The 22,102-nt window shown below is 39.9% G+C and overlaps 2 protein-coding genes across 4 annotated transcripts in view; both read left to right on the top strand.

Moving 5' to 3' along the window:
- The first annotated feature begins 1,806 nt into the window (after positions 1 to 1,806).
- si:ch211-142k18.1 (uncharacterized) lies at positions 1,807 to 18,734 on the top strand. Of its 2 annotated transcripts, none has more exons than XM_050058584.1 (3): positions 1,807 to 1,941; positions 13,077 to 13,624; positions 16,372 to 18,734. In XM_050058584.1, exons 2-3 carry the CDS (start codon positions 13,083 to 13,085, stop codon positions 16,508 to 16,510), a joined length of 681 nt encoding a protein of 226 aa, XP_049914541.1. In that variant the 5' UTR covers positions 1,807 to 1,941; positions 13,077 to 13,082; the 3' UTR covers positions 16,511 to 18,734. The 2 variants fall into 2 exon arrangements, with proteins under 2 accessions (XP_049914541.1, XP_049914542.1); XM_050058585.1 differs by having other exon boundaries at positions 1,933 to 2,058.
- Positions 18,735 to 18,991: 257 nt separating this feature from the next.
- The window catches only part of chrna2b (cholinergic receptor, nicotinic, alpha 2b (neuronal)), a 20,278-nt gene continuing 17,167 nt past the window's right edge, over positions 18,992 to 22,102 (top strand). For both annotated transcript variants that reach the window (XM_050058577.1, XM_050058576.1), the window contains exon 1: positions 18,992 to 19,689. In XM_050058577.1, the coding sequence (XP_049914534.1) occupies positions 19,623 to 19,689 (67 nt within the window). In that variant the 5' untranslated portion in view covers positions 18,992 to 19,622. The remainder of the gene's footprint in view (positions 19,690 to 22,102) is intronic.

The following is a 22,102-nucleotide window of genomic DNA, read 5'->3' as shown; positions in this document are numbered from 1 at the left end:
ATGTAAGAGTCATCAGCAGAAAACCTTTCCTGTGTCCTGACCACAAAATTCAGTTTCGGAAATCTGCAAAGGAACATCTAAACAAGTCTGATGATTTTTGGAAACAAGTCCTGGGGACTGATGAAGTTAAAATAGAACGTTTTTGATGCAATAAGCAAAGCTATGTTTGGAGAAAAAAGGGTGCAGAATTTCATGAAAAAAACACCTGTCCAACTCTTAAACACGGGCGGATAGATCATGCTTTGAGGTTGTGTTACAGCTAGTGTCACGAGGAACATTCACCGATTAGAGGGGAAAATGAATTTAATGAAATTCCAGCAAATTCTGGAGGTAAACATCACACCATTTTTAAAAAGCTGAAGATTAAGACAGGATGGCTTCCACAACAGCCTACAACACAACTAAAAATCCACAGTGAACTACCTCAACAGGCACAAGCTTCAGGCCCTCACAGTCCCCTGACCTAAACATCATTAAAAATCTGTGGATAGACCTTCAAAGAGCAGTGCATGCAAGGCAGCTGAAGAATCTCACAGAGCTAGAAGCCTTTTGCAGGAAGAATGGGTGAAAATCCCCCAAGCAAGAACTGAGGGACTCTCAGCTGAATACAAAAGTGTTTAGTCGGGGGCGCTACTAAGTACTGACCATGCAGGGTGCCCAAACTTTTGCTTCAGGCCCTTTTCCTTTTTTGTTATTTTGAAACTGTAAAAGATTGAAATAAAAAAGTGATCTTGCTCAAATTATATTAAAGAAATGTGATGCTTACACCAGCCCAACCCTACTGCAATCTGCAACCACCGTTAGATGCTACTAAATCTTAAACACTGGACTTTTAATCAAATAATTCCATTCATTTTGCCTAGTTTTTGTACTGATTGATTTTGTGTAAAATTTAATCAAGCAAAGTTTTTCACTGTAAAGCTCTACGGGAGCATTGCAGTCTAATACAGTCTATCGTAGCAAATTTATCCTAAAAGTACCCAAAGTACAGTGTGCCTTTAAACAAAATAACATTCATACTGTAAGGAGACCTGCTGTAATCAATTTTCCACTTATCCCTGACCTCAAGCTAAAGTGCTCCGCAGTTTTAGATGAATACACCTAAACTGCTGTAATGTAAATTACAGATGTAAGGGCATAAGTTTTCCAATAGCAGCTGTAATTGTGATATAAATTCCTCAGCCCTGCTTCAACACTAAAACAGGGATTACATGTTGTGTCACTCTAAATAAGCCACCTGGATACACTGGAATATGGTCATTCATAGTGGACAAATTGGTTTAGGAATTCAGAAGTAAGAAAAATTGAGAAGTTTCCAGTATCAATATTTATTTTTAATTTTGCTCTAAGTAAAAAAAATGAATGTTTTAAATGAAGTTTCATTAGTTGGAGGTGAGAGCTACACCTCAGGACTTTCAAGTACTCTGCGATTTTAAGAATTCACTTCATTAATGCAAACAGAATCAAACCACATCATCGGAGATTTATCAACCCTGCAACTCAACTTTACAGTGCATTATTAATCTGTCACTACTGCTGGGTAGAAGAGGTGTTGTTTTTTCCCAATTTTTAATGACCTAAGTGCATACTTGAGACTTATTTCAAATGGGCTCCTTCCTAGAATAAATAGTAAATGTATATCCAGCGTGGTTATATCCCCCCATACTGAGGAACCCTCATGCTTCCTCTGTCCCCCACCAGAGCCCACATATGTGAAGTACATTACTCTCTCCCTCTATACCCCTCCTTTTGCCAGCCCCTCTTTCCACTGCAAAGAAAGAAATCATTGAGTTTCAGCCTATTCTACAAACATCCCCCTCCCCTACCTTCTCCCCTCCCAACAGCAGACAGGGGCACACAGACGACCACACTCTCCAGCCAAACCCTAATTGTGTGTGCGTGTGTCTGCATTTTTTTCCCTGACATGAAGAAGGAAACCAAGTGAGTATTTGTTCTCTGTGCCTGTGTGAATGGTAGTGCTGAGCCCTCTCGAAACATTTTGCTTAACTGGGGAAGTGGAGGTGGCAGAATTTAGCTGTGAAAAATTCCTGGAGTTTGGTAAGTTTGTTTTTTGGGACTTATAAAACTTTACTTGTCGGGTAAAATGGCAACCTGGGGGTTTCTCACCTTGTAAAAGGAGAGAAAAATAATGTTAAGTTACAAAAAGCCTTTTAAAGCTTTAAGGCATTTATACCATTTATATACAGACAATTAAATTATTGTTCGGTGGTAGATTATGTTTATTGATGCGGATGGTAGCTTTAGAGTTGGACAGAAATTTATGTTAGAGAATTAATGACTGTTTTTCTATGTCAGATGGTATTTACATACAGTATGTGTTTAAGTATAGGTGTGTGTGCAAACAAATCTCTACAAATCTCTCTGATTATTTAGCTGCCAAGTATGTCTCCAACTTACATGATTACCTATCACTGAACTGTATATCAACACTGAACCTTCGAGGCCTCTTTATGCTGCACTGGCTTACTGCCAAAGACCTTGTTGTCATAACAACATTGGAGCGACTGAGTGTTGTGACACCTGTGAAACACACCTGTTACGGCTTTGACAAGAGGGGCCGTGGGGCTGAGCTGCAGCTTCACCACAAACACTCAGATTAGCTCTGACCCGCAGCTAAGTATGTTGCGAGGGGTGAATATCAAATTCAAGGCGCACTTTCACAACTAAAAGGAAACAGAGAGTTCATTGGTAAATGTGTCCCAACAAGCCAGTTTTAAATTTCCCCTAGTCATTGTAAAGCTTAAACAATTAGTCAATCGATTAGTTGTTTAGGCAGCTATTTTGATGATTGATTTTTCAAATAACTATGCCAAACATCTTTGTGCCAGTGCCAGAACTGTGTGGATTTGCTGCTTTTCTGATCATTATCAAATAGCTAACAAGTGATTTGAAGACTGTAGGTGCCTTCTAATGCCCATACTATTTTGCATACCATAAAAGCTAAAGTAAGTCCCAGTTCATAGCAGGGCTGCCCCCGAAAGTCAGAGGTTCAAATCATCAGTCAGTGACCCCTCAGTTGGCTGAGATTCCTTCAAGTCAAGCAGTTGTTTTTTTGTTTTGTTTTTGTCAGTCAGTGTACAGTGTCCTTCTGACAATTTGGTCCTAACATTTAGGTGCAGAGTGAGCACTTCTCACTTTAATGCTGCTCTTCGGTACAAGCAGCTGCCTCTGCGTGACGTTATCGTTTGCCTTCTGCTTAGAAGTGGTGAATTTGCAGCTCACAGCAACTTAAGACGATACAGCCTCTTTTTGTTTGTGTCTAGTGTCGGCAAAAAATGTTGGTTTGTTTGGAAGAATGTCACTATTACACTGAACATTGCACCGAAACTCTATACAGAAAAAAACAGGAATGAATGGTCGAATATTCATATTCAACAGCCCTAATACATAATATGTCAAATGCAGTATGCCAAAAATACCACAATGTCCTACTACACGCAGTTGCATTTCACAGTATGCAAGCCAGCATGCTTTTCTGGCTATTCTAACCCACAATTTTCTGCGCAGTGGAAGATTCATCACATCAACTGAGCGACAGAAACATGACTCACTGACAGCTGACAGAAGCCATGATGACTGTAATCAATCAATCATAAACAATCTACAACAGAGAACAAATTGCAAAGTAACAACAACAAAGCTCTCATGGTTGACCGCCATCTCTGGCGAGCTCGGCAAATGGCATTTTGTTGTATCTCCAAGGAAACGTCAAGGGACAACTTTTTCTTTTTACTTCAAATTTCGCACTATGGACTGTGATGGATATATGAGCAAGACAGTCAAAATTTAAGACGCAATGTTATGACAAAGTGTAATGTCCCAGTGACTGTATAGAAAGATGGACAATGTGTCTCCACTTCCTCCAATCCAAAATATCCTGGATACAACTGCTGCCATCTTGCTTCTTCTCAGGTGATGTCACATGGAGCCAGAGTCTGCACAGTAACAATCTCTGCGGTATCGAGATCTCATCCATATACACGTCCAATCAACTGCAAGCAGTGCCAATGATTGCGAGCACACCAAGTGGAACACACAGCTGTCAATCAAAACGTCAAACCCCCTTTTTAAAGCATCAAATAACTAATTAAAAACAAACATGTCAGAAAAATGAACCAATGAATTAACATCTGCATGATAAGAACTACCTAAAATGACAGAAACCATCTTTGGGAATAACTTAATTTGACATGTATTTGTATACTGACATGTACTGAGTTTTAAGTTTGGCCCATGTCCCATTCACTAACACTGAGGGGGCAGAGTTTATAGGCTATACAGTCGCCAGCCACCAGGAAGCAATTAAGATATTTTGGCTTCACTTCTGGAGAGCTGTCATGTCGTCCATCTTTATTATACAGTCTGTGATATGTCCCAGATGTATGCATACTAAATGCAACTGTACATACTTTGAAAGGGCAGCTGCAGTATGTCCTGAAAGTAAAAAGAAACACTATGTGATTCAGAGCAATTTTCGATAAGCATTTTTTGTTAGTTGTAGTCTTGACTTGTTTATTCAGTCAAGGTGGTAAAATTACTCCTGATCATTTTAATGTGACTGTGCATCCACCTCAGTGGCATTAGTGCGCAAACTGGACTGAGCTATCGGTTAAAGGATGTCCAATTAACAGCAGGAGTGGATAAATCCGACTGAACTACAATTAAGTTGTTTAAATCACTCACTGCACAACTACAGAACCAGAGCCACTAAATGCAAGCTGCTCCTCTTTAAGGATTACAAATAAGAACTCAAATATCCTAATGGTGTTCTGAGCATTTGGCGGTGAACTTCTTTCCCACTGCAGGCGAGTATCACCTATTTTATGCCAAAAGAAAAGTCAGTCTATAAAAGCCACTTCACAATGACAGATCCTTCACAACGAAGCCAAAAAAGGTCACTACAGGCCGCAGAGAGTCTAACACAAACAGTGTTTCAGCTAAACCATAAGACGCCAGCGTGGAAATTGTGCAGACATTTTCCAAAGACAAAGGCGACTGCTCCTGCCAATCTGTGATACAACGAGGAGCATGTGTGCTTCTAGTTAGCAGGCATTTAAGAGACGGAATTAATGTCACTAACTGTCCTTTGACTCGTGCCTTTTACTGCTGCGATGGTAATTGAACACAGAGACAATAAAGTTATATTTTAAGATGAATTACATTTCCATTTGGCTGCCTCCTGTCATTAGGCTGAGAGTGTTGTCACTCTATGCCATAAGGTTTTGATTTATATACATCCAAACAAGTGCAGTAAAAGTTCAGAGTAATAAAAAAGTTTTGGACATGCTGTTCTGCAGCTTTCCAATTAGTAGATGGAGACGCCAGTCAGCCTCCAAGTGTTTTCTGCTCTGAGCTCAGGACAAGGTTCACAGTAAACTCACCTACAAGTGTGTTTTCTGAGTCCTGGTAATCAGCGTCAAAGTTAATTCAACACAAAATGTAGACTTTTAAAAATGTTTTTCTGAAGGTTTGAACACTTGAGGGTGCTCACTATAGAGAAGCAAAGTCCTTCCTCTTCCAGTGTCTCCATGGGACCTTATTTCAGAAAAAATATGTACAGTAGCCAATGGTGAGAGATAAATGATTTTTTATCCTGTTTGAATTGTGTCATGAATTACACATTTGATGTTTGTCGATTTCAAAGGTATATTTTCAAGACAAGAAGTTTGTCATAGTACTATTAAGTTTTGTGTGAAAACGCTCAGTGAAATACATCTCTCGTCTCATACAATAAACATCACCAACACCAGCTAGGTAACCCACGCACAAATGTAATGTTTTGTTACCTGATGTGTTTTATTCAGCAACTTCTGGTCTCTTTAATCAGCAGGGAAGCAAAACAATGAGCAAGACCTGTTGCTCATGCGAGTATATTCTGGTACAACAAAACACACAGGCATCATAGCTTCGGTGAGAGAGAAAGTGCGTCACCTAAGCGACTTGTGTAGTCTTTCTAATTACATATTTAGCAGACTAGGGTTGGGCCGGTGTAAAAATGCCGAAACCCCCTTTGATATTAAGCCAAACACCAGACCAGTATACCTTATTTTACCAGGTGCTGCATTTGACTTAGCATCCGCTCCCACATGTAACATAATGACACCACATATCAGCAAACAAGCGTCCGACTATTGCCTTACATCAGAGCTCTCTGTCACCCTGAATCCATTAAATATGCACTTCTGTTACATCATGTCACCAAACCATGTAAACATCAGCTGTGCACTCGTGATCAGACTGAAGATGTAACCACTTGTGAGTACTCACTATTTTCCCGCGTTTGTACTCTTCAAACAAGACACACGTTATATTGTAATACTTAATGGAAATGACATATAAAATAGCCAAAAGCACGTGGGTTGTTATTAGCAACGGCCATTTCCCAAAATCTTTAAACCCCTCTAAGATCTCCCTAAGCCACCTTATGTTGTTTTTTAACAGTGAAATAAGGAGATATTTTATAGATGATTCATCAACTCAACCTCACGAATCAGCCATGCTTCATCCATTGTGGTGCTTTCAAAGCTAGCAACAAGAATAAATAAGAACTGGACCATGGACAAAACTTTGGCGCACCATGCACGTTTCTAGTAAACAAACAACATGCACCGTTCATCCCCCTCTCACCTCGACTGAAATTTGATCTCCTTCATGTTGCTCTGCTCTGTAGTATATTGCAAATGACCTGTTGGACACTAGTGGCTCTGTTAGTTTGTTAATAAACAGACACACATTTTGTTTATCAGGCTGTCATATTTCCCATCACTAATGCAATATGAATTGGATTTAGCGCTGTGATGTCGTCAGCACAGGTTGTTGATGTAAGCTTAATTTGCCAGAATGTGTTATATTGACAAATGACAGTTCAGCTGGTTTGCAAAAAATCAAACGGGTTTAAACTCGTATACCAGCTCAAGCCCCCAAAAGCAGAAATCAACTTAACTTTATTGACTACTGTTCATATTTTGTTCCCAAAAAAAGTCCCATGGCGGCCCCCTGGAAGAACAGGAACTTGGGTTTAAGAACAAAGGTTGACTAGTGACAGTAAAGCAGCAGATATGATGGTTTGTAAATGCTTATGACATAAATAATAGATGAAATATTCAAACTGTCCAAATAACAAACCCCATTCATTCATCATGACGTGACACTTAAGGAAATTACTCTAAATCCAGTTGGTGATATCAGCCTGTGTTACTCACATCATGATACAAAGCTCCTGGATTGTGTCTCTGCTCACAGTCTGGATCAGTTTGAAGGTTTCTGTTTACTACTCTTCCTACAGCTGCTGCAACATATGTGAGGTCACCATTAATCAGAAACAGAGGGAGGGAGGGAGGGAGGGAGGGAGAGAGCAGCCAACAGTTGGTTGTTTTATGGGTTTGGGCCATACCACAACTCATCTTAAAATAAATAGACAATTTTACGGTGTCTGTTCTATCAAGCACGACTGAGCATCTAATCTGCATTTCTCGATATAACATGGCAATAGGTGCGAGTCACCCAACTCAAATTTTCACTCCAGCAATGAGAAGTCAAAATAGTTTCAAGGATGCTGTAAAAGTAAACTGCAGCTGAAACCAAATGTGCTCCGACAGCAGAAAGTACTCTGTAATGCCTCTGCCTCACAGGCCTGGTTCGGGTTTTTAAATATATTTCCAGATGCACAGGAGAGAATAATGAATGGCAGTCTGCAAAATGATAAAGTGACACTGTCGCTGTTTGACTGTAACACATGCAGAGAGGAGGGGCAAACACTTTGAGGCAAAACAAACCTCTTTTCTGACAAAGCCACATCTGATGTTAGATATTTTGCAAAAACAGTTCTCTCACTGTACTCTCATGAGTTGTAAGGATTTATGAGGTGTTATGAAATGATGTTATAAAAGATCCCCAGACAGCCGCTCGTTACCAAAAACAACTAACACTGCTGCAATGGGATGTCAGCTTTTACAGCCAGAGCATGACACAACTCATGCATCTGCTAAGACATATATGACCATAACACAAATGGAACAACTTAATACAACATTTTTACAAGACTCCTGTTGGAAAACAGCAGAAATTTCTCTGGAATTTCTCCATGAATGACCTGAATTTTCTCTTGAAAAGCACAATATGAGATGTTGTCATGTGGACTTCTGTGAAATCAAGTTATTACAGTAAAAACTAGAATCTTATGAGAAACTGAATTAATTGTGACATTTAAACAGTACTTAATACTTAATGTCGAAATGTAAATACCACTGAATTTTATAATACTTCCCAAACCATCCATTTGATTCTATGTCATCTGAGCTCCCCACTTTGTTCACATAATTTTAAAAGGTAAATAAAACAATGTGCAGACTCATACACAAGAAATTAATCTCAGTCATCACTTACGATCCACTAGAAATGTGTAGCAGTGTACAGAGACTCTGCCTGTATTTCCTTATTTTGGTGTGTTCGGAATGTTGCCAGGTACAATGCGCAGGTGAAGTCGGGACTGTATAAAAAGGTAGTGGCCAGGTGCCAGACTGTAGGGAGCACGCATACAAGAGGAAGCTACGGGGAAACACCAAGTGGATACATCTCGCTCCACAAGAGTGAATCTGGGGTTGGCTTTCTCTTTCACTGCCGAAAATGTTTGAAAACAGTAACCAACAATTACTGCATAGCTTAGCTTTAAACCAATTTAAAAAATACATAAATAAATAAAAAATTTAAAGGTCTACTGTGTAGGATTTAGTGCCATCTAGTGGCGATGTTGCACATTGCAACCAACTTAAACTTCTGTGTGCCAAATGTGTAGGAGAACGACAGTGGCTGACGCAAAAAAATGTGAATGGCCCTAGAGCCAATGATTCATTTGTCTGCTCTGGGCTACTGTAGAAACAGCATGGTGGGCTCTGTAAAAGAGGACCTGCTCTCTATGAAAATATAAATGGCTCATTCTGAGGTAACAAAACCAAAATTCTTAGTTTCAGGTCATTAAAAACTCATTAAAACATAGTTATGAATATTATACTACATTTCTGCCAATATATAAAACATAAAAGATATTTAAATCAAGCTTTGTCACCTTGAAAAAACACCTGAAATGACATTACAGAAATTTAACAGGGAGGAATTCAAATCACATAATTTCAGATGTCTTCAGACAATGTGTTTTCAATATCTTGTAAATCTTTTTAAGAGTCCCTAAAAGACTAAAACTTGTTATATCTATCCAGGTAGGCCAAAGCACATGTTTCAAGTTTCAATGTGACAAGTTGGCAGTGGTGGAGGAAGCATTCAGTTAATCTACCTGCATGAAAGTAACAATATGAGTCCAAGTCCTGCATTTATAAATACAGGACGGCCCCACACAAACTTGAACGCGCATCCTGCAGTGGGAGTCAGCAGGGCAGAGGAGAGCCAAGTAAAATAACAAATCCCCCCGAAGCAAACAAATAATTACCTGTCCAACAGAAAGACAGCAACCTCTGCATCACTTTTCAGGCCCTTCAGCTCCCTCAGTTGTCTCCACCGTTCAAAAGCTGCACCGATATTGATGTCTGGTTTGTCTTCTCACTTTATCCAAAGCCTTTTTCGTCGCAGCCTTTTCTGCCTCCAACTTTCTTTTCTCAGCCTGTTTAGCGGGGCGAGCCCTTACAAGTAACGCTGGAAGTGGTACTTTTGGCTGCATTTTCTCTGCCATTGTTCAGCAAACTCCTGCTAACTCGGTATTTCTGCTGAGGAGTGTGCTGAATATTTCCGACAACGGTGACACGTGATGAGTGCACGCAGGGAGGAGGGAGGGATGGACAGAGGGGGGCTCAGGCAGGACGAGACATGAAGGCATCTGATTGATTCTTTCCATTCGCACTGAATGGCAGGGATTGGTCAGAGTTCTTATAGGCCTGCAGCTGCCACAGAGGTCGGGTTATTTCCGTTCCTTTTTCTGAACACATTATGTATTGACTACTCTCAGAGTGGAAGGACCATTTCACCCAGTATAACAAGAAGTGTTTCTGAACAGGATTACCAACTATAGCTTTAAGTAAAAGTACGATGTTTTTAGCTTAATATACTCAAAGTGTATAAATAAAAATACATGGCATTGCCTGGAAGGTAGGTGGTGAGTACAGTACATAGAAACAATATAATGTGTGTATGTGTGTGTGTGTTGGCGTGAGAGGTATATGTGTGATGTGTAAATCGACTGAACGTGGTATGACTTTACATGTGTCTTGTGTCTTACGTCTGGTGTAGGTGAATGTATTGATGTTTTCATTTTAGCCTAACACCATCCTAGGATAGTATATTGTATTCTATCTTATACATCCACGTATTATATATGTGTTTATTGAAATGAGATGGTAAGCAAAACCTAACAGTGGAAAACATGAAGTCACATAAAGATAATAATAATAATAAATGATTTACAAGGAAAATCTATCAATGTTATGAATTTGTGGGATTTACAGTTAATTTTTACCATTGAGTGATTACATTTCTCAAATAGGTGTTCAGTTGCTTAAAATTATTACATTGGGTACATTTCATCTCTGGTAATGTGGATCTTGATAAAAGCAAGACGTCCTGATATCCCTTGACCAAACTCCTATGACTAAACACTATTGCATTTTATAACATTATATAAACAGGTGTCGGTGACATGTTGTAAAAGTTCGTCAAGAAGGAAATGTTAGCTGATACTGTGTACATTGGTATTAAATGATTACTGCTAAAATATGCAATGTGACATTCAGAGTGCCGGTACAATATTAAAGATTAAATAGAAGCCATTTCTACATTACTGGAAGGTACAGAGTGACAGAGGGAATGCCGACTGGGAAAGGCATACAATAAATGTCTAAAGGTCATGAGACAGAATTAAGTCCCCTTTATGAGGTTCAGCCTTTGGGACCATCAGAGCATCTTCCTTGTGGCATTATAACTATCCACAAAGCTTGTATGATTTGAATGAAATGATTTAAAACATGGAGATGTAGAGAGTGCAATAGGAACGCTTTAGCTGCACTAATGTATCTAATAAACAGCCTGTGGCTCTTTGGATTCCCAGCTCCATCGTGTAAAAATGTAAGTGTTTACACCTGATTATTCAGAGAGCAGAGTGGTGAAGGTGCCATTTAAAAAAAGGTGATAGTGGACAAATGAGGGTCCAAACTTAATATTCCCTCAATGCTCCAAAGTTCTGCAGAGATATTGACTTTTTTAAAGTTGTCTTTAAATATGAATTTACATTTATTTAACTGAGTGTCGTGACTTATTTGCTAATTACTGCTGGTGACATGGAGTGAATGAGTTCACTTTTTACATGTATTTAATAAGAAGGTTACAGGCTAGCATGCTGTTTGAATTGAAACCATTCTAAAAGTGTTGCGTGTATGCTGTCGTCACTTAAGTTAAATAAGGAAATTAATACCACTCTCATATTTGTCCTTTAAATATCAAGCAACAGCCAGCAGCTGGTTAGGACACAATGTCAAACAGCTAAGGTAGACTTGTCCAAAGATAGCAAACAAACACCTTTAACGTACACTAGTAAACATGTTTTGTGTTTGTTTAATCCGTACAAAAACAACACACTTTGGTTTAATGACGGATTTTGTGTTAGACTGTTTCTTTTTTGGGAGCAGTAAAAATCACTGAGCTTTAAAAGGGTGCTGGTAGACAGATCATGTTCATTTGTATCTTTGGACACAGCAAGGCTTGCTGTTTCCACCTGCTTCATGCTAAGCTAAGTTCACTGGAAAGACATGAAAGTGGTGTCAATCTTTCCAGCACATTCTTGACAAGACAGTGAATAAGTGCATATCCCAAAATGTTGGACAACTCATCAAAAGGGTGAGTTCTGTGGTTTTCAATCTGGACCCTATTTCCCCATGTTTTTGTATCTTAGTGACTAATGAAGACAGCAATATTTTGAAACTGGCCCAGTATTGAGAGACAGCGCTGCAGCTGGCATCAGAATAACAGGTTGCAATGAGATCATTCAGGGCATGTTCACACTGTGAATTTACATCCACTAAAAGTGTTCGTTTTTACCACTGACATATTCAGATTTTTATTCTGAGTAGCTGAGAACATTATGGAAAGCATCCCTACATAAACAGATGTTTTTGTTAAAGTGATAGATCCTTTTTGTTAAAACAGAAACCACTAAAAATGCTAAAACCAAACCCACCAGACTCCATTTAAATAAACAGCAATTTTATCATCGTAAAACACACTTCATTCACAGTCAACACAAAGAAAATAAAACTCACAAAAACATTCCTGTTTCGTCTTTTCACTGTTCCAACAACCACCAGCTCTGGTTTTGTTGAATTAAACCCTAAAAGGAGTATTTCACTGCTGGTAAGAAGACCTTTAAATAAAACTAGGATGTCTATGCAGTGGAAAGATGGAAATAATTTTGAAATCTGCACCACAGAACCAGAGAAAACAGAGAAAAATGACTCTTTTGCTCAAGACAGAGAAAACCAACAACTACCAGATTGCACTGCCCTGCACCAGATCAATAAAGGCTTCCGCTGTTGGGTTGTTTGCGCGAACACATCCATTTGACAAAATGGCGGCCGGCTGGCAACAAACATGTTTTTGAAAACATCTGAGGTGAGAAATATGCAACTAAGTAACAGAATCTTGGTTTATATTTGATCAGCGCTGCTTAGTTTTACGGTTTGATCTCAGTTTTTCCAGCCTCTGTTTTCACCGTGCAGGAAACAGTATTGCGCCCACTTCCTGTTCACAAATGCTCGTTATTACAGCTAAACATGACACTAAGATATGTTTCTAAAAACACTGTAGGCAAGAAATAGGCAGTGCAGTAACATAATCTTGATATATTTGATTAGCGCTGTTCTGCTGCTGCTGGCTGCAGCGCTCTGGCTCAGTCCTGGACCAGTTTCAAAAATTGTTGCCCCCATTAGTAACTTAGACACAAAAACATGGTGAAAATAGAGTCCAGGTTTAAAAAACAAACTTACCCTTTGAGGTGCCTCTTCACCTGCTGATCAGTTCACAGAAGTTATCCACAGTCACTCACCTCCTCCTCTTTCCAGGTTACCATGTGGCATTGTTGGATGCCCTTCATCTTGGTCTGGGTATCCATGGCAACCCCAGCCATGTGCCAAAGTGGAGACTGGGGTTCAGGTTTTGACATTTACTCTGAGATAATAGCCACCAATGACACATCTCAGGCAGCTGGTGATGAGCCTGCGAGGATAAGAAACAATCAGGACTGGATCACATCAGCAGCTTTCTCACCATCGCCATCGCCATCACCATCACCTGCGCTGCAGTACGAGCCTCAACCTGACAAGTGCTCGGTCTTCTTCAACACTAACACTGCTTGGGCTCGAAGGCTGAAGGCCGAGAAAGAGGAGCTGGCCTATCTGCAGGCCATCCAGCATGGAAACAAAGCGGTGATGGAGAACTTGTTGCAGTTTGTGGGGGCAGAGCTGGGAGATCAGAGCTATGAAGATGTGATTAAGGAAAATGTCATTGGGATCCAAGAGGACCACAAAAGTTGCCACGAGGTGGTAGAGAAGGCTGAGGAAGATATGGAACAGCAGCTGGAGGGCGAAGTGCTGCATGCAGGGATGCAGAAGTGAGTGCATTAATCTGTTTTTCTAGAAGTTAAGAAGAATGTGTTTGTACTGAGCTGTTACTGAGCTTTGTAAAGGTCAAGGTTGAAATGTAAGGAGAGCAGCTGAGAAAAAAAGATCAGCTCTTCTTTGTTGGCATACTGAAGACGTAAACAAATTATTGTTGACAACAGTGAACATCTCTGTTCAAAAGATGGCAGAGATGGCCAATCTTTTGCCTCTTATCAGAGCATAGGCAGCTGCGTTGATGACTGTCGTTTCATCCTGTCGTTTCATCCTGTCTTTTATAATGCACATGTCAGTCAAAAGAAATGAGCAGTATTAATATCATCATGCAGGACTCCTGCGTTGTGTCTTTGCAGCTTGCAGTCTAGATGGGTATCAAGGTTTCTGTTTACTACTCTTCTTACAGCTGCTGCGGTGCTGCAGTGTGGTCACAATTCAAAGTAATCAGAACAAAAAGGAAATTTTAATTGTTTAAGATATTTATCAAGCAAAAATGCCACACATTCACCACTTCGTGAGGATTTGTAGCTTCTCTCTATTTTGATGTTATTGCAAATTGTGTATCTTTGGGTTTTCGGAGTGGTTAGACAAAACAAGCAAATTGAAGAATTCCCCCTGGGCTCTGGAAAATTGTGATGTATTTCACCTGATGAAGCACCAGGTTAACTAAAGAAAAAATCTTTTTAAAATGCTACAAATCCCACTAAACAGCATTTATATCTACAGATATACAACATGGTATGTTGCACCTCTAAAATGACTCTGTAGGGGTTCATGCCTGCAGGACTGAAACCCTGTTGTTTTTTTTGCTGGTTTATTGCTATTCTACAAAAATGCTTTTGCAAATTCCTTGAACACATGAAATTTTCACCAGTGATTGGAAGTTGTTTGCAAAAGCTGCTCAACAAATGTGAACCCAATCAAACTGATTTGGACGCTGTTATCAAAGGTCAACTTTGAAACACATAATTCCTACACCATACATCTGACTGACTTACACGAAACTTTGTACAGATATCCATCTATTCTCACTTTGCAATTGACCTTTCACTAAGCCCCGCCCCTTTATGATGGTCCAACAAGCTGTCACAGTAAGCATGGAGCCCACACTGTAACTAACTGTATCCCTGAAGAAATATTATCATATATTTGGAAAAATTAAACAGTGACTCCAGAGAGAAGCAGACAGAGGGAGGAAATTTGAAACGATTGCATTAGAGTCAATGGAGCACAGCTGTGTTGTTGTCAGATCCTGGTCTGAGCTAGTCTGGGGCCGTTTAGTGGCCGTTTTGGTAAGGAACCAGAACCAGGGCGAGAGAGACAGGATCCGGAATTCAATGGATGCGCCTTTCCGTCAAGATAAAAGCACCAAGCTAATAAAAATGCAGTGAAACTTTTTAATTTAAAGAATATAATTTACAAGAAAAGCCCCAAGCCATTAAGTTAACCTTTTTCTTTTATTGTAAATCGATGGTGCGCCAGAATTTAAAATTTTACTTTGGTGAACACTTTTACTTTGGTGAATTAGGTGAATTCCGGATCCGCTCTCTAGACCGGAACCAGAATCCAGACAAAATTCAGAGTGAATGGAAACCAGGCTCTTCCCCGTACGTGAAGAGCCTCGTGACGTGAGGCTAGGTCTGAGCCAGCCCGATGCTACATTATGATTGGCGAGTCTGCGTCTGGGGGTGGGACTTAGCAAAGGGTCAATTCTGCCTCAAGAACCACTGAGTCTGCCTGACTAGATTTCTGCCTTTTTGAATTTTCTAAAAAAAAACAACAATTTTTACATCTCCCCTTAAAGCTATGGTCCAATTTGTACCAAATTTTCTGTGGATAATTACTAGATGAAGCTTATTAAAAATTATCAAAATCGTGTTGATATCTAGTTGTGTTTTGAAGATACTGACTAATGAACTTTAAAAGGGTGTGGCTCAGTACATAAATAGACCAAACTCCATAACCATTGGGCCAATTATCACAACACTTGCAGGAAATGTCTACATACCCTGAAAAAAATGGATAAATTGACCACTCGGGGGTGCTACAAATGCAAAAAAATGGGCGTGGCATAACACAAATCAGACTATAAATCAGAATCAAACCTGCAGGATATGCATCATAACAATGTTGAATCAGGTGTAAAATTATTTTAAAATCACTCAACAGGGGGCACCATCAGTTCCGTTTTGGCCTGGCACAAAATTTGGCAATAAATCAGTGACAGTTTGTCTGAACATCACCAAACTCAGCAGATATTTTTAACTAAGCTATTGAAGCATGCCCCCAAAATGGTTCTGCGACTGACCAATAGGGGGTGATGGCACTGCTGAAGAAAGGTGAGGCCAGTTTTGGTCATCCATGAACAAGCAAATGTCTGATTGTCATAAAATCTGTTAATTATTTTTAATACAGGTTTTGTAAACGGTCCCTGTTGGCTTGAACCCTTGAATAACAGCTTGAGGCTATATTTTTAAATGTGTATGCAAAACAACCCTCTCGCTGTCTCCGTCATTCTTTGCATTATTTATGTGTCCTTCCCTTTACTCAGTCTTTCCAATCCCATAAGCAGCAACAACAAGCAGCAAGCTTTAACAACAACCATATGTATTCCTCCCCCTCTTAATGTATTTAATGTCCTCAGCCCCTCTTTCACTTACTCTGTCTCTCTCCACATCTGCCCCCGTTTCTTCCATCCTGTCACTCCACCTGGTGACCTGGATTGTTTGTCATTCCGGAGCAGAATCAGAGAAGAGTCCTTGGCCTTTGAAGACATGCTCCGCGCTGCAGTGGACATCGCCAACAGGCTGGAGATCTCATCGCAGGCCCTGCACGCATCATTTACCAAGCAGCTGAAAGACATCACCAAAATCCATCGCTAAGGAAGTGTTGACAAGACTCGCTGCTCTCATGTCATCCTCCAAATTGAGGAGGATGTTTGGTATCCTGTGTGAGACCCAAAACAAGGGAAATGCTTTTAATTAAGTTAACCATACACAGAGCACTGAGATACAACAATGTGTCAAGGTCAGCCAGTAAAGCAACTGTATGAATTAACAAAAGATGAGAGAACGATTCGAAAAAATAATTGTTGGGTAAAAAAACACATTCCCTTTCACCAACATTATAATCCCGTAAGCCATTAAATATTATTTTCCATCCAGGCATTATTATTTGTGGAACTGGGTGAGGTCAAATGTGGTAACAGTATGTGGTGCAGGTTTAAGCCAAGTTGAGTGTTTATGGATCAAACTAGATTGGCCTTTAGAGACTGAACATAATGGCTCTGTTAGTCTTCTCTAGAGGAAGCTATGGATTGGCCATCTGGTTCCAGGGTGAGGATGGAGGCCAGGATATAGTTAGGATGACTAGCGTGTTCCAGTGGACATTTTGTTTTTGAAGACTGCAATGCATATTTATAAGGCATTGTAATCTGTCATTTGGGGAAAACTATGCAGTAACCCTACTCAGTCGCCAGAAGAAATTGTTGGCATTGTATATTACTGCAAACCACAGAAATGTTAAATTGGTACTTTTCATATGTATCATATCAGCGTTTCTAAAGTGGTGTAGCATATGAGCTGACTTTATCAACATGAGGTGCAGGGGATGATGGACTGATATAAATTTTTCCTTTTTTTGTCAACCTAAGCAATCCACAGGCAAACTGGCAGTTGAAATGTAGCTTCCTCATATACCTCCTTTTAAACACCACACACACGTAATTAAGGAGGGAAGCGCAGGGTCGGCCATAATACGGCTCCCCTGAAGCAGTTAGGGGTTCCTTGCCTTGCTCAACAACCCATCAGCAGCACCCTGGAGGCCCTGAGCTGCTGCCGCCTCGGACAGTGGTTCCCAACTGGTGAAGATTTGTCCCCAGTCATTAGTTCAAGGTCCACACAGTTTAATACATTCAGCGTCATAGTTGTGTTTGGCCATGTCATTGAGTTTGTTGTCTCTGTCAAGTTGCTATCCGTTAGTCACTTACTCTGCAGCAGGAAACAGCACTTCAAAATAAAAGCTCTGTGCTGTAAATTCACTGTACTTCAAAATATAAAGTTTTTTTAACAAACTTGACACATTCATGAGTCACTTGTGGTCCATTCAGAATGGATTAAAGTTTCACCGTAACAGCTGCATAACAATGTACAAATGTAACATATCCGTGGTTTGCAGAAACGTACAATGCAAACATTAATTCTGCGATTAGGCTGAATAACCTGTGGATGAGGGACAAGATATTATACAAACAATTAAACCAGTGGTTCCCAACTGGTGCGTCGGGGTCCAGAAGTGGGTCCTGAGTCCATTCTGCATGGACCATAAGAGACTTGCAAACGTGACAAGTTTGTAGAGAGCACACTTTATTTTGAAGTGCAGTCAATTTCCGGAAGATAGTTTTTAATCTGAAGTGCCATTTGCTGCTATAGAGTGAGTGACTAACAGACAGCTACTTGACAGAGACAGCAAACTAACTTGACGACATGGCCAAACGCAAGTATGGCAAGTATATACTAACGACTACGGAGAAATCTGCACCCTGTGGCCGGACCGGTTGGGAACCACTGAATAAGACAATTCCCTTGATTAGGAATAAATAGGGTTTTTTTTAAATCAAGAAAAGTTGATAAAGCACCTCTAAATCTGCACATTGTTAAGAGGAATACGTTCGGGATTTTACACCAAACGTAAACTTTAAAGGATCACAGCATGTAAACTTTATAGGATCAGAAAGGAAAAACCTTTGGTGGTTTCAGTTGGATTTACCCGTTCCAATGTGATAAACACACTTATGCTGTGTACCCAGCTCCATTGTGCTATCCCCTCTTTAACCCTGCCAGGACTCATGAGAGAGAATGCTTTCATGTTTGATTTTTTTAAGTGTAATAATATAAATTTGTACTATGAATATGAAGTATGTTTATCCAGTAAACAGCAAGAAATAAGAAATCAGTCTTTTTTTGTCTGAATCTGCTACCCTGCTTTCACATCTTCTACCCATATCAATATTTTAGGGGGACTAAAACTTCACAGGGCATATTCATTCACCTAGTCTGCCCTCTAGCTGTCTGCCACAGAAATACCCCATGGACGTTTCAGCTGCATGTGTCCCTCATTTACACACCCTTTAATGTTTTACAAAATAAACAAACCATCAGTATTTACTCTTTTGGAGCATATGGGATCTAATTGTTATTAGTGGATCATTTCCCACACATGCAAGCTACCACTTTTGCGGGGAACCCTGTGTGCGTGTGTGAAAAAAGAGTGAGGAGGAGAGAAAGGAGGAGGGACTGTTGTAGGTACCAGATGAAAGACGCGGAGACCTCAGATGAGTCCTGTCTTCCCACAGAGGATGATGCGGGTTTGCGGACCTAACAGACCAAAGTGAAGACTTAAAATGCTTCTTGTCATGGAGAAGATGTAAAAAATTGAATTTTTAAATGGGAAGTGTTAGATTAGGTCACCAAGGACGCGTAATTTCTTGGCACCGTGCGTAAAAAGGTGGATTTGTTTGGATAACTAATACGCAGCAACAAACCGGACTATTATCTGTAAATAATTTCTTGACACCTTCTCTGCTTTATCATGAACTGGGGCTTAAATCTGAAAACACACCAAAGGTAAGCTCCCGAGCCGCTCCCTGATTCAGCACCGGATGGCTCACAGGCTGGGTGCGCGGACACAAGAGGTACATTACCCGCTCTCATCCCGGCTAAACTGGGCTAAAGTGGGATGAGTGACACGTACATCGATGCAGAGCTTTAGAGAAATCACCGTAAAGTTACTCAGCCAGAGTATCGTCACACTCACTCCCCGCCCACAGACGTAAACGCAGCTATACCAACAGTAGTGGTGAAGTTGTCCTGATATGCCTCCCAGCTGCGAAGATGACAGATTTTGCCCACAAATCACGGTTTCAAGGTAACGTTTTGACAGCGGACGGTAACACCTCCGTGATCTCCGGTGAACTTCTTACCAGCAGAGTACAAAATGGGACACAACCACCTGTTCTCTGTGAGGGCGGCCATCCTCTGCTCGCTGCTCTTGTGTTACTCAGGTAAGCACTTCTCAAATATTTTATCGAGCCTTACGTTAACGGAAAAGTTAGCTAAAAAAGCAACCGTCGTTGTAGCATCATGTAACATGAAAATGTCATGTTTAAACATTTTACAGCAGCAAAATGCTAACTCTACGACAGGCAGAGCTACACAAAGTGTATAAAGTGATAAACGTCGAATTAATAAAAAAAAAAATACTCGTTTTAAAAGTAGCGAAATATAACTTGCCTGTCAATTTCAACACTTACACACTTCCACTCAAAACTCCCACAATGCTTTTCTCCGTATTTATTTCACCCTCGCGCGCAGTCGGCTAACGGTTGAAGTCATCTTAGCTCGTGCGTCAGTACGGTTTGTATTAGTTTAACGGTTGGTTTTTAAATTTTAGAGCCGGAAGTTAACTCTGATGGAGTCCAGACCTCAATCTTTTACTTACACATGCTGTTTTTAGTTTTTATTGAAAAACAATGCAAAGCTAGTGTTAGCAGTGTGTCTGCAGGTCCTTATATAAAGTCTTAAAATGGTTTATATTCCATTTTAAAAGTCATTAAATAGCCTTAAATTTAAATTTGTGCGGTCAAAGTTGCCCCAAATATTACCAAGATTGGTTTATCAATCATTTAATTACTTCTTGTCAAAGTTAATTTAGCATCTCTGTATGAATCAGGGTTCCTACAGTCATGGAAAGCCTGAAAAAGTCATGTAATTTCTTAATCTCATTATCCAGCCCTGGAATAGTCATGGTATTAGTATTTGTGTGTGTTTAAAGGTCCCGTATTATGCTGATATTCAGGTTTATCATTATATTTTGGGTTTCTACTGCAACATATTTACATGCTTTAGTGTTCAAAAAACACGTTATTTTTATCATACTGTCTGCCTGAATATACCTGTAATCACCTTCTGTGAAACGCTCTGTTTTTTGTTTTGTTTTTTTATCTTTATGGAAGGTTTCACTGGAATTACATTGTTGGGTCCATGTTTGCTTCCTGTCAGCTGATGTCTTTCACATACACAGCAAAACTTTCAAACAGCAAAAACAAAGGGACCCATTTGCAGTGTTTATGTGTCAAACAGTCTATATAGTATACTTGTGACATCACAATTTGACAGAAATCCCAACAGCTCATTTGAAGGCACAGTTTCTGAATGAGAACTATGTGCATTTTTCTGTGGACTGAGCGTTTTGATACTTACACAGGATGGAATGGGATTAACTGTTACAGTAATCGTCCATGTAATTCAACATGGCGGCAAATTTACTTTCTCTAGGCTAGCTATTGACGTAACATAAGACGCATTAACAGGTGATGTTTTGTTTACCATATACAAAAAATAACATTTGGAATACAGTAGTCTTTACTGTACAGTTCTGTCCGTGTACCGGTTATAAATGGTCATGGGAATTTTATTGTTGGTCCTTGAAAAGTCATGGAAAAGTTTAGAATTTTTTTCCCTGACAAGTGTCTATATTTCTTATGTTACAAATTTCTAAACCTACCACTGAACCACCTAGTAATGTTTTTACTTCATACTTGTAATGTTGGCATGTTCCAGTGGTAGAAGTACTCAGATATTTTTCTTACTTTTCAGAAGTGTAAAGTAGCATAAAGTGTAAATACTCAAGTAAAGTACAGGTACCTAAAATGTGTACTTAAGTACAGTACTTGAGTAAAAGTACTTAGTTACATTACACCACTGCAGTCCAAAAATCAGTCTTAAATTATGTCAAGGTTGAAAGGTCTTAAAAATAATTCACTGTAAAAAAGATGAATGGACTAGCTTCGTTAGCTTCTCTCTGTTACCATCTGAGAGTTTGGTAACCTTAACGATGCGCATTTAGAAGTTGTCAGAGAAAGACAGCTGCACTTAACAAAAAAGTACAAATCCTCTAAACAGTGTGAGAAAATATTACACACAATTTGCCACAATGGCGTAGTCATAGTTATAATTTTAGTGGATGTTAATGGTCACAGGTTTGTTTTGTTACCAATGGACTAGTCTCGCCACCAGACAATCAGAGATCTCCGCCTTCTGATAGTCTGGGGACACTCCTTTCTAAAGTGTGTTTAACACACCGGCGAAAACGGCCGGCAACAAAGCAACGCCTCTTGCATTTTTGAAAAGGACACGCCTTCTCGGAAATGTGTGCTTCCCCTTTTCTCATCCGCAAGGCAACAAACACACAGAGCTTGAAAATGGATGCCGAGAGATTATACTCCGTTTTATCAAACGTGTGCTCATCCGTGAAGAAAATATTTTTTCCCAGCGGATGTCTTAGTTACAACATGATTGAGCTAACTGGAGTAGTTTCATGTCGTATCCAACAACGGGAGGCTTTTAACAGATGACGTCCTGATGTTAGCTTTGCTGCTGCTGTTAGCTGTCCCTGTCAGTTGCAGCCACTGATGC

This window comes from Epinephelus moara, chromosome 12 (assembly GCF_006386435.1).
Source record: "Epinephelus moara isolate mb chromosome 12, YSFRI_EMoa_1.0, whole genome shotgun sequence".
Taxonomy (NCBI): domain Eukaryota; kingdom Metazoa; phylum Chordata; class Actinopteri; order Perciformes; family Serranidae; genus Epinephelus; species Epinephelus moara.
Note: the sequence above shows the minus strand (reverse complement) of the source record. Positions and strands in the feature narration are given on the sequence as shown.

What these genes read in the sequence shown, in the direction of transcription:
- si:ch211-142k18.1 (XM_050058584.1), top strand. Translation starts at nt 13,083, where the DNA reads ATGTGGCATTGTTGGATGCCCTTCATCTTGGTCTGGGTATCCATGGCA. An exon ending in CTGCATGCAGGGATGCAGAA is followed by an intron (nt 13,625 to 16,371) that starts GTGAGTGCATTA and finishes ATTCCGGAGCAG; the next exon opens with AATCAGAGAAGAGTCCTTGG.